The following is a 13,610-nucleotide window of genomic DNA, read 5'->3' as shown; positions in this document are numbered from 1 at the left end:
CCATGAGAGATATTTGTTGGCAGATATCAAATGCATTTAATGTATGGAATTGATGCTAATTATACCAAGACCGCTTGATACCCAAGATGAAATTCAAATCAACTTGATGTAGGAACAATATTCTTTTTTAAAATCTAAAGGTATTGCATGGGGTATTTAAAATCCTTCAAAAGAATTTCGTTTAAAAATTGGAAGATTATATCAAGTTCATTTTGTGTTGTTTACGTCCGCAAAAAAAAGTGTGCATGAATGAACTGTACCACATGAGTAGGGATATTGAAACATAGATTACTGATAATTCTAAAAACATTGTCTTATGTCAATTTTTTGGTCAAAAGTGGATAGGTAATAATGCGGAAATATATGCTTTTTAAAAAACAAATGGGGTTTTTGCCTTTCTCAATTCGTTTGTTTTCTCAGGGAGCCATATATTTCCGCATAACCCCTCTAAGTGTCTACATAACGAATTTATTGTGTCGATAATTGTATGTAAACTATAATAAAAGCATATAGATATCACCCATTATTGATGCTTTATCAATGTACAATATTAATAAATGACTGCAACACATATATTCCTGAGAAACTTTATCCAATGTTCAACAAAGAACTAATGACGGTAAAATTTAAACTAACAAAACGGGATAAAAGCAAGTTTTTCACCAAACTCTAAATAAAAAAAAACAACAAACTAATTTGTTTTCGTCCCTTGAAATGTTTCTTCGCAGGACTTCATAGCATACGCAGACTAATTTCTAGTACCATGCTATGCGATGTCAATTATCCGCTTTCTAATATTTAGACTAAATATGTAGTACGTTCGTCAGCCATGCTGTAGTTCCAATTTGTTAACTTCGTATATCCAGTCACGGGGTAAGTACTGACATGTAAATCACTATTAATCTCATGGAAACAGTATATACCCAATTTGTGGTTATTCTAGACAATTCATTAGATAATCGCTACTTGTTTGAAAGCAAATCATCAATTCCATGTTCATTCGAATTTTCTCGACAATTCATGCAAGTCATATGCAGTTTATGTAATCATACAATCTGTTTTGTATATTTTTTTTTATATTTTGAACCTCATTATTTCGAAATGACCTCAAGTATATTTGATTGTATTTATGTTAGGTGTATGCAAGGTGACGATAGCGAACAGTGATCAACCTCATAACTCCTATAAGCAATACAAAATAGATAGTTGGGCAAGCACGGACCCCTGGACACACCAGAGGTGGGATCAGGTGCCTTGAAGGAGTAAACATCCCCTGTTGACCGGTCACACGTATATCATAGTTAATTGTATTGTAAAAGGGTCTTATGTATTGTTTGAGTTTGTTACCATGACAATTACGCAACGTACTATACAGTGTACACTAAAGTTTAACCGTACTTAAATAGGTGGTTTACCCTGACTGTATGTTGGAAGTACGGTTAAATATCCAGGGTTGTGTATTATGGGGCTAGGTAAAATCTACAGCTCTGACACAGTTGTGAAACAGGAAACAACTTCAATGAATTCTGCTGACATATATGTATCAATATCGGTACTATTAGCTCGGAAGCGTGCTCATGAAGTGGTTTAACGTATGAAGCTGACGTTTACTGTCAAAGAAGCCTTGATAAGGAAGCAACACGCTATCATCGAAAAACACGAAAGGTGCAGTTAGCAATGGCGGAACGTCAGAACAGTGAACTAGAAGTTGATCTTAAATTACCGAGCGAGTACAGTGAATCTTTAGAGTCGCAAAACACCAGGAGAAGTCTCAGGAAAAAAAATGATGTATCAAACAATATGTGGAACAACATCTATCCTGTAGTACACATATGAAAGAAGAGCTTCAATCGAACATTATAGATATTCACGATTTATCGTCAGTATGTTCAGATGAACATCTATAACTGGTTTATAGGTCATACCTTCATTAAGATGTGCACCTACGATACACCTTCCCAATTCAGATGCTGGACGATAGTTCACATGAGTCCCTACTTCCGGTATCAATTTTAAATTCCAAAGGAGAGTTATTCTTTGCGAAGACTACCATAAACACACCAATAAGTGACGATAACAGCAACCAAGTTGTGACAAACAAACTAACAAGATTTTGTATGAAAAAGGATTTACTTCTCTCTCGTTTCACTGTGTTTAACGACCAAACTGAATCTTTTCATGTCTGGAGAGCATCACTTGTGAACATTTCACAGGGGCATGGTATCAGCCCACGTGAAGAATTAGATTCGATAATGAAATATTTAGGATCAGGATCTTCTACGAATGCACATAGTATAAAGATTGCGAATGCAAGTGACCCAGCAAAAGTCTTGACAAGAGTATTAAGGGGATGTCTAGATGAAATATATGGAGACTTATACTTGACAGAAACTGCTGTAAAATAAATAATTGAGAATTTTACCAGATTATCTAGTAAAGATCACATAAAGCTATATGAACTTTCAAACGTATTCCCTGAAATAGCACCCATAAAAGATAACCCCATGTATGCTTCATTACTCTCGCATTTCGAGACTTTCATTGGAGTAAATTCTGTTGTTACCAAATTACCGTATGATATTAAAATGAAGTGGATAAACAGAACTTCCGGGGAAAATGATCTTTCAATTTGATTTACAGTTTCTATGAGACATTTGTAAAAAGCATTACACAAATGATAAATGATCCATGCTTTCGGGATAAAGTATCTGTACGCCTCATCAAACCAACAAACCCGTATTTTGAGTAATAAAACCTGCAACAGGCTCAACCGTAACAGTACATGTAGCTTAGTCAGGATATGGTATGGCTGTTATGAATCAGACAAATATGTGAAACCCGACTGTCAAACGTAGCGCATGCGTGGTGAGTACGGGGGTGTCGACCACCCTACTGCCTTGCATGTGAATTTCAAGTTTGTGATCCCATGGAGATTCGGTCCCGTTTGTCATACAACCGAGTTGTCAGTTTGCTGTTAAGGTCTACTTCCAATAAAATATCCAAGTACGACGCAGAAGTAGACGACCCAGTGGTGTCTTTTATTTTGAGTTCACATGGATGTATCGAATCGACATGTGGATGAAAATTAGTATTGCTATTAGATAAAGCGTCGTCGATATATCTAAATATCGCATTGAAGGCCATAGTAAGATATATTTTTTTTCGTTTAACGTAACAGTTTTTTAATAATAGTATCCTTCATAAGAATAAAGAAGGTCAGCTAACAAAGGAGCACAGTTGTGGCCATGGAAATTCCTAGACTGTTGGAAGGCATAATCACTAAAGTCTACGAAGATGAAAAACTACATCGTATTTTTTTATTTCAACTTCAGAGTACTTATGTGTGGAAACACTGTTTGATACAAACTATTTTGTTTTCAAATATGGACACTAAATATATGTTTAGTAAAAGTAAAATAAATATATTTCACCAAATGAGATCTTATTTTAGTGTTTTATATCTCAATTATGTCTAATACAGTGAAAAAACAATTCGTAAACTTATAAAAAGAAGGAAATTTGCAAGTTCCTTGAATTTAGAAATTTGATATTTGTACGCAAAGAAATACTGGAATTACGACGGGATAGGGGATACTTACTCTAGGAACCTAATCCCACACATGATCTGTAAAGAGGTCCGTATTTGCCCTACCCTGAATTTTGTATTCTAAAATGAGTTATCAGATTAAACTTATGCATTGGATCTTTTGCAGATGTTCTCAATGAAAATATATACCTCCGTTTCAAGAGTTCCAAGATTTACATTTCTACAGTTTTCGACAAAATCTATGCATTTGTTTTGTAGAATATTTATTCATACTCATCAACTAACACGATACTCCTAGAGCATCAATGTGTGAAGAGAGAGTAGGCAACATAGTACCTCTATACAAGAAAACCATAAAAGCAAATACCCTGCCGTCAACTTTACTTACTTCAGTTTGTAGTTTTGCTATATTTTTTTTCATGTTTTGTACATCTATTCACATTTTGTTAGGATATATTTGAGGAAAAAAGTGAAGTACAATTTTCTGTAGCAAGTGCCTTCAAGTAGCCACAATACATCACATTTTCTATTTTGAAGGCACATTAAGCACAGAATAATTGCACAACAAACGTTAAACAACAAATTCATAGAAAGATTTAAAGTTTGACTGTGAGACTGTGTGGTCATTTTCTTTTTCTTTTAGTTGATTCTGATGATCTATATCTAATACGAAAGGTGCAGAACATGTACCCTGCTCTGTGAATACTTTAACCATTAGCATAAAAGTATAGCATTATGAAATGTTCATATTCTATCCATTTTCTCATATTAAGCATGTGTTAATTTTTTATTGTATGATGGAATCCTCAATAAGAGTATATAATTCTTTAACAAACAAAATGTCCTAGTCAGTGTCGTGACTGATGTAAACTGTCCATTCGTATGTATTTCAAAAATCATATCTTATGTACGCCTTGTGATATCATATATACGTACGACACATTGTGTTAGGCATTATTGTTATGGTATTGTGGTTTATTAACTTCAATATCCCACTGCAGTACATGACAAAATCTACATTTAGAAAGTATGCAGTAGTATAAACATGATAGTTTAACACAGGCTTTTAATTGTCTCTCAACTGATCCAATACGCATGAACATGTTCTGCGTACGATATGTGTTTTGTTTTAAATGGAGACAGTCTACTAACAATGTATATATTACCCTGTGATGAGACTTATTGCTTTATATGTCTTATTTCATCGTGTATTAATGATAAATGTCAAACTTTACTAGGTCTCCAACATAGTCTGTAAATAAAGGTTCTGCTATCATAAATATGAAAATCTTGTTTATGATTTAACTGGCTGGCGCACTTCTTTTATGCATCATACGAAATGTTCATGTAATATTCCCACATTTTTCAAAACAAAATGTTTCACCGTTTATCGTCTTTTATTACAAATATGATATATAAAACACAAGATAATAAAATGGCCGTTTTGTATATTCTTTTTAAACAAGTAAGCGTAAAATGTAAAAATACCATACACATCAGTTCCTTGAATAAACATGTAAAACAAATAAAGCAGTAGTATGTTGAATATCCACAACCAAATTACTAAACAGTGAAAACAAAATCCTTCGATATGCAATGTGTTTGAATGTAAATGTTTAAAAAAAACATGTATATAAGCCAAGACAACATTTTAAAATGATAAATTGAAAACAAAAAGCACTGCCGAAAAACCTGAAAAACATAGGATGAAATGATAGCAACAGTCACGCGGTCTGTGCGTATACATACGGTGGATTCGTTGTAGCAATAGGCATGTTTGAAATATATTTCACAATGCTAAAATAATTTTGTGATAATGCTAGTTTAAATATGGGATATTACTCCATGAAATAACATGTATAATGTTATTAAGCTTTATGGTTTTCTTGACTTTGATTACGTTTATTATTGTCTATGGTATTTGTACAATGGTGACTACTTGACTCGCAGTCAATATATGATATTGAATAGTAAAATCTACGAACATATTGATATTATGCAACGACAAAATCGAATATGCACAAGCGTTTCTAATAAAGTAAATTATGGTTTAACGCAAATTTGACTATTTCGTAATCCACTCGGCTTTAAAGCACACCCAACACTAAGGATCAACGGTCTACTGGTTATAATAAATGTTTTCAGTGGAGCTTTGAATGTGATCAGAAACTGCCTTGACGACCAGTCTGTACTCATCCTGAAAGAATACAACGAACGTAGCTATGTATCCTATTTCGACATTATAAAATGTTTTAGACGCAAATCGAAATCTGAACAATACGTTTTATCATAAATGTAGAAAAGGAGTAAGTAAACTAGCATTTTAATGGAAAACATTTCACACAAGTATTCATATTTCTCGATACATTTAGTATTGATGTTGTGTCGCACGATGACATAAATAATACCTGCGATTCTTTTAACAATAGAAAAGAACGGACTTACGAGGTTTGCACAAAACTGAGGTCTTCTGGTGTGAAGCTGACGTACGGCTGTAAACACATCGACGACATCGTCCAGGGCGATCTGCTGAATCACGTTGTGGACGGTGCAGAAAACTCCGCACAGATAAGCACCATTGCTGTAGCGAAATATAACGATAGAAATAAATTGAGGAATCATTACTCCTTTACAAACGAAGGAAATGATAGATCTGTGTTACTTTCCTCCAACATATCGTAATGCAATTTATGATGAATTCCAGGCTAGGGAAAGGACGAAGGAATCTAAATTGAATTTGTCTATTGAGCTATATTGTTCAGGAGAAAATCTTATATTTTCGATATAATGATCAAGTTAGGTTAACAAAGGTTTCGTCCAGCGTCAAACTACGAGGATATAAAATTATCTTTTGTATTCTTCGAATTCAAAGGCCCTAAACTGACAAGTCAATGGATGCATTTTTTTAAATTTCATGAAAGAGACGTCTTGCAAATTGGTAATGAACATTCATTACTCGAGCAAAGTGTAATCCACCGTATATTGTTGCATATTCATTCAAACAAACATATAATGTCGCCCTATGTTGACTCTGTATATCAAGGAGTATGATTTTGGCAAACTTAAAATGGAATGCTCAAGAATAGTTTCAAGAAATCATTCGCGGTTGTGTTAAGGCTCCTTATATTTACTTCAAAAACTACTGTTGTGTAACAAATCCTCCATTTGACCAAAACGGAAAAAAAACCTTTCCTAAAAATGTTTTGACAAGGTTGATGCAGAGTTTGTAGTGAAATGTGTACTCAACTTAAATAACAAATAACTACGATAAAATTAGTTATTTATTCAGCTAAGGTACTTAACACTACATGACAGAAGCAACAATAGAAAGAGAAAAGTGAGGAGACAAATAGTCGATTTAAAAGGTCTAACTACTCTTCAACTGATTACTAAAACGATAGATAAAATATGAACCCATATCAAAATAGATAAGAATGATTATGATAGACACCTGCTAACGATCGTGATAGGATGCTGTGTATTCGCACCCAGAGCAGCGGTCACCAGACTGCGGAGTTGGGAGGTATCTGTAGAAGAGCCGGATGTCTTGATATTGATCTTAGGTTCGATGATTGCCACTTTGTGAACCTTTTCTTCACTCTGGAAAAAAGATCATATTTCAATTCAATTTCTAGAGAACATGTATGACTACATATTTTTCTTTGTGTCCGCCTGGACAAATATTTAGCCGATATTATTAAGAAATAGCAGGGGTAGGTACACTGGGTAATTTTTTGCATTCACCCATGATGAGGTTCTCGTTTACGAACTGATATTTTTCATTCTGTACAAGTGGTAAGTTTGTCGTTTTAGACAGCAATGATTCTACGAATTATCTTACAGCGAAAAAAGAAAGTAGCAGTTATATGACAAAAACCTTCTACTGTATAATGTACTTTACATTTTCCTATATATATCATCCTATACAAGCATGAATTTATAAGAATTTATCTTCAAATCAATAAAATGTATTGTATACCCTGTATATTCTACTGAAATAACATACTTTAACATTTCAAGACCCCATATTCTCCCATATTTCCAAATTACTTCCGCGGTTGCTGTAGTACAGTGGTAAAGCATAAGTGTACGCTTCGTTCCTGCCATGGCCGTTTCAAACCGAAGATGTAAACACATATATTTCTCCCTCGGCAAGCCCTCGGAATTTGGGAGTAAGAATAACTGATCATTCAGAAAGCAAGGTACCTTTACTGTTAGGGCCCTGTCCGCAAGGAATATGTCTACATTTACGGTAGTTCACACAAAGAAAACGATACCTTGCTCCAAATGTTTGATATGTTTAATTACGGCTAATTTATATATTTAGCACGCTTTCTCCTGTCTTTTGGTTTTTAATTGAATGACGCGGATAATTTTTCATGAAGGATAAAACATGCTATTTCTAATGAGATAATTGTCATTTATATATTAATCTTTTAAAGCACCAGTTGCTAATTAGAGTTGATAATAATCGACCAGACAAAAAGTTTTCAAAAGATTGACACTAGTCATAGTGTAACCATTATCCTCAACTGTGTCATATATCTGCGAGTAAGGTAACATTACGTCCATAATAAATCATACATGTTTCATGTAGTTTAGGATATCTACTTTAAATCCTTCTATGGTTTTCTGTAGAAAAAAAGGCAATAGAGAGCGAAGTGCCATTATAAACTAAAATTATTTACATACATGAAGGATATCGATATAAGTGCTGATGACGTCAGATCCGGATTTTGATTTATAGTGAACCGTGTACGGGGAGAGGGACTTTGAAGAGGAGGGACGTGGTGGTAACCAAGCCGCAGTCTGAAAAGCAAAGAAGTTAAAACAATTCATTCAATGTGTATCAGAATATAGAAATAGTTTAAAGGGTTTTGGTATACTGGGGATATTTGCATGTATTATATTGAGGGCATATATGTACACCAACAAACATTATCACATATGCAGGAATGTTTAAATGTAAAACAAAAGAAAACTTGAGGTTGTCAACATTCTTTTTCAGTACTGCAAAGTCCAATAGGGTATTCTTAATGTCACACATAAAAAAATCATTACTAGATTACAACATACCGATCCAATGTCTTTCAGTGGATTCATACATATTACATTGTCCGATTCGTGGTCCACCAGGAGACGCAGGAAGTCCACAGCATCCTCTCTCTGTGGGAACTGGGTCACTATGAACGCTTTACTGTTTGTATACGACTGTAGCAAACAAAACACTTCTTTTCATTAATCATTTACCGCCAAATTTCCTATAAATTAATTCCCGTACTTTGCCAGAGTCAAATCGACTAAAAGAAACTTAGTTAATGAAAGTGATATTGAATGTAAATTGTAATAATAAAATGTAGTTACTCTGTCTCCTAAATACATATCGATGTCCAAACTGGACTTTAAGCGCCTAATACGATGAAATATTTTTCATATGATATGACAGGAACTTGTAGTAAGTGACATTTATCCCTGTTTTACCAAGTACACCCCACAATTGAATCAACACCATAGTTATAAAATGTTATCAGTACATGTTGGAACCAAACTTGAAGAACACTATATTTACTTCCATATTTCTTTAACCCTTTCTCTACCGGCACATTTTAGAGGTTTTTAAAGACTAAATGACAATATTTTTACATCGAATAAAATCTCGATGTATCATTATTTGGGATAGGCATATGACATATACTTTTGTTAGGAATTGGACCGGGAATAATTTCTGATAAAGTTTGTCAAGGTACCCCGTGACCTCAAAGAGATCTACGGGGTCAAAGGTTATATATGTGCACATTTTGCATTTTTTTTCTCTCTGAAATATATATATTACGACCCCTCTCACTAGATTAGAGTCAAAAATAGGAAATTCTAAATGTATGAGCTGATGTGCCTTTGAAAATAATACAAACGCATCACAATCAAATTAATCAATTTTATTGACAAATATTTTTGGTTGCTAAGTAACAACACTCGTAGTACAATTTTGACCACAATTTGCCTTTCTACATACATTTGACACAATTTAAACATAATTACATTGAATGATGATTCGTAAATGTCACATTATTTTAAAAATATAATCTTTAAATAAATCTTAATCATTTTAAAAGGTTTTTAACAAAAAATATGATGAAGAGAATTAAGGTCAAAGGTCTAAAATGGAAACTTTGTACTTTATATACATTGTACATATCCATCATTTTCTAATAATATGACGTTTTACCATAATGTTCCACTAAATAGAATAAAGATTGCAACATTAAAACAAAGGTCTTTATTGTTAATCTAAAATAATTTAATTTTTTGCATTCAAATATATTTGGTTGCTAAGCAACAGCAGTTACAGCACCTTATCAAATGTTATCAAAAAGTACTACCCGTTTTTCCTCTGCAAGTTCAACGTATACGAATGTTCAAGTACTTACTCTCAATCACTAGATTTAAATGTACTTGCACCATATTTAACAAAAATGTTCTTATATTCAACCTCTTAAAACTTATTTCTAGACATCATTCCTGATACACTCTACTGGGTTGTCCCGATAAGGGCATGCATTGACCAATATCTGTCTATCGACTGGAACTTCACAGCAAACATGTATAAGATAATGCACAAAAATCTGGAAAAAAAGAATTTCTTAATACTTAGCCCTAAATACTAATGTATTGTCAGAGCTTTTGAATGCTCAATTGGCTCTGTAAATGTTTTCTATAGTCAAGGTCCTCTGAAAATTACTAGTATGCATTAATTACTTATGAAATTTTCTCAGAGGTAATTGTAGAACACATCTAATAAATGTGTTAGACGCACAGCAAGATTAATTTTGGTAAAGATAATCTTTTTATTATGCATTGTATTATTTGTTTTAAACTGAAAATCACTGTCACAATATCGGTACGTTAAAACTAGTAATACCTGTACAAGTCCTCTTCAGTGAGAAGCTGCGAACTTCCTTGGGAAGCATAATGACAATCCTTCCCCCTAGATATGACCATCTCAGCATAATGGTTGGTGGCAACACAGATGGAGAAAACCAAATCTTCTGTCAAAAACAGCTTCCTAAAATCTGCAGTTCTCTAATAATTGGGTCCCATATCTGAAAGGAAATTGCAAATAAAATCAGTATTGGCCACCATACCTTTTTTGTCAACATTTAGAAAACTTGTCAAACCTTATAATTAGAAATAGAATAATGATTTTCCATTTTTTTTGGTCTCTTTTTGTATGTATGTGATACCTAGTAATGCAGTAAAAAAAAAAACCCAGTAAAACACGCATTTCAGTGTATCATGATGTCATGATTCCATTTGTGAATGTATTATCTGGATTTATTTAATAGTATTTATTGTTAACCAAATATATACAGATTTAACCCTATATTCAACCTCAAAGAGTCATAGCAACTGAATGTCAGGTTGTCACTCTGAATGAAATGCCACAGTTCTTGGATCAGGTGTCACTGTGTCCTTCACATCAACATCCTTCTATCGTATGCCTGGATTTGCCAGCAGACTGTCACTAGCGGATGATACCTGGGAACTTCCCACTAAATATTGGGATGTCAATAGCCTTTTTAAAGATGAAAAGAAATTACAATTTAAAAATTGTTGGTTTATGTTTTAAAGCAAACTATAAGTTTCATGGTAGCAATGGACAGTTTCGCACTTAAGTACAGCTCAAATTTATTTAAAGATAGAGGTGTCCTGTATTTGAAGTGACATTTGGTAGGGGATTGCGTACGTACAGGTGGTAGAAATGAATGGAATATTGCATTATATATTGCAAGTATAGCAGAGTGGGTAATGGAAAAAAAAATATACATGATGTAGGTGTCAGCATTATGCCTAGCATATACATGGGGGGACTGAAGAAATTCAGGTTAAAACCTACAGGGTCCTACGAAAATACTGCTACTCTGAGGGAAAGTATGTGACCCCAGATATAAAAGTAGAATTGAATTGGTTCTTCATGCTATGCACTGTCTAAATCCCCTTATATGGTACTCTGATGGGGTGTGGATTTGGTCGAAATTGGAGAAAATCTAGGCAAGATCATAGCTCATAGCTTACTAGTACCAGCATGTATGGATCACATGTAATTTATGGTCATAAGCCACTCAGTGTATATAAAATACATGCATCTGGATAAAAGAGAAATCTATATGATTTTTCATTAGCCTGTCATAATCAGACTTTGATGTTACGTACCCCCCCCCCACACTTTGATGTTACGTACCCCCAACCCCACCCCCACCCACCCCCACCCCCACCCCCCATTTCGGCCCAAACACACATTTCGTTTATATTTCTGTTACAATATGAAGAAAATAATTCAAATTAAGATAATAAATTCTATCATTACAATCACGTAATATGTTTTCCTAACATATTGTGTTTTCTTTTCATAGGAAGATAATTTCTAATAAACATGGAAAATCCTGGAAAATAGCCCTCTCACCAGCGGTCTTGAATGCCCAATCTGATTAAAACCACACCATCCCCCTTCTCATTGTACACTAAATCCACCCACTTCTTACACTCGCGCGTCAGGTAAGGAGAGAATTCTGGAAAAAGGGGGTGTGTTAATCAGACGGATTAATGCCGGACCAGGACAGATTACATGATGTCAGCTCTAAATAATGTAAAACTTATACGGTACCAATTTTGATGCACCAGATGCGCATTTCGACAAATAATGTCTCTTCAGTGATGCTCAACCGAAATGTTTGAAAACAGAAGTAACAATGAAGCTTTAGAGCTATTATAGCGAAAAACAGCGTGCCAAATAAAGTGGAGTCAAATTCGTCTAAGGATGAGAGCTATACATGAGGGATATAATCCTTAATTAATTAATCCTTAATAAACAATTGGGTGTTCGGTTTAGATATCATAAAATATAAATATTTTCTTTCATGAAACGACAAATTATGGCATCAAATCACGTTGATTAATCGTGAATTTTTCATAACATAACAAAACTGCATTTTTCTGTAGTCGGCCTATGTGCTACATCAACTTACATGTATATGTTTATACTGAATGCATGATCGTTTGGGTCATCCTGCAACAGGAATTTCAGGGCATCTTCTTCTGACATCAGGTCGTTTTAAAGATGTAAAATACAAGCCTTCCTTGTGACAGTGAAGCTGTGTTGTTTTCGTTGAAACGGAAAAACGTGTGTTTCCCGTGCACACTTTCAGAAAACCCCGCGGGGCCCGCGATCCCGATCACGGAAAAATAAAACTATAGGCCTATAGGCTATATGCAAACTTCTGTTTGGCAGGGGGAAAATTATTACTTTCCCGAACAAATATAACGTTTATATCTGAAATTGAAGTATTTTATTTATCCTTTTTTTCTAAATTTACTCTGCCGATGCAAGGTGAAGATAACGAACAGTGGTCAATCCCATAACTCCTACAAGCAATACAAGATAGATAGTTGGGCAAACACGGACCCCTGGACACACCAGATGTGGGATCAGGTGCCTAGGATGATTAATCATCCCCTATTGACCGGTCACACCCGTCGTGAGCCCCATATCCTGATCAGGTAAACGGACTTATCCGCAGTCAAATCAGTGTACCAAGAACGGCTTAACAATCGGTATGAAACACGTCAGACACAATAGGTGTTTTATGAAGTTACAAAGGTAGGTTGTGTAACTGTTATATACCAATATTCGTTTTATGCTTTTAAAAAAAAAGCAGAGAATACCTGGCTGATTATTTCATACATATGTGTATATTGTTTTAGTGTATCAAAAGGTACTGAATTTACTAAAAGAGGACAATATAAATTTTATAGTTTTCATCACTTTATTGTGCGACGACGTTTTGTTGCTAATTTTAAAGAAAACCGCGCAGCATGTCCCAATTTCCTTTTATCGTAATATAAAAACTACCGAGAATTATAACACAAATACGGGCCCATCAAAATGGAAATTTCTTTTACTTTTACAGGCTGTATTTACTTTTACCTATTTCCATATATAAATATAGGTAAAACACCGATATGTTTGAACTTTGAGAAATAAAATCGTAAGAAAACGTACATGTGC

General features: G+C 34.2%; 1 protein-coding gene across 1 annotated transcript in view; it reads right to left on the bottom strand.

Moving 5' to 3' along the window:
* Positions 1 to 4,925: 4,925 nt before the first annotated feature.
* The window catches only part of LOC130046599 (receptor-type tyrosine-protein phosphatase kappa-like), a 47,394-nt gene continuing 38,709 nt past the window's right edge, over positions 4,926 to 13,610 (bottom strand). Inside the window, exons 13-17 of the mRNA XM_056146137.1 lie at positions 8,624 to 8,758; positions 8,240 to 8,356; positions 6,999 to 7,147; positions 5,993 to 6,128; positions 4,926 to 5,744 (exon numbers count right to left, since the gene is read on the bottom strand). Coding sequence (XP_056002112.1) covers positions 5,667 to 5,744; positions 5,993 to 6,128; positions 6,999 to 7,147; positions 8,240 to 8,356; positions 8,624 to 8,758 — 615 coding nt within the window. The 3' untranslated portion in view covers positions 4,926 to 5,666. The remainder of the gene's footprint in view (positions 5,745 to 5,992; positions 6,129 to 6,998; positions 7,148 to 8,239; positions 8,357 to 8,623; positions 8,759 to 13,610) is intronic.

This window comes from Ostrea edulis, chromosome 8 (assembly GCF_947568905.1).
Source record: "Ostrea edulis chromosome 8, xbOstEdul1.1, whole genome shotgun sequence".
Lineage (NCBI taxonomy): Eukaryota > Metazoa > Mollusca > Bivalvia > Ostreida > Ostreidae > Ostrea > Ostrea edulis.
Note: the sequence above shows the minus strand (reverse complement) of the source record. Positions and strands in the feature narration are given on the sequence as shown.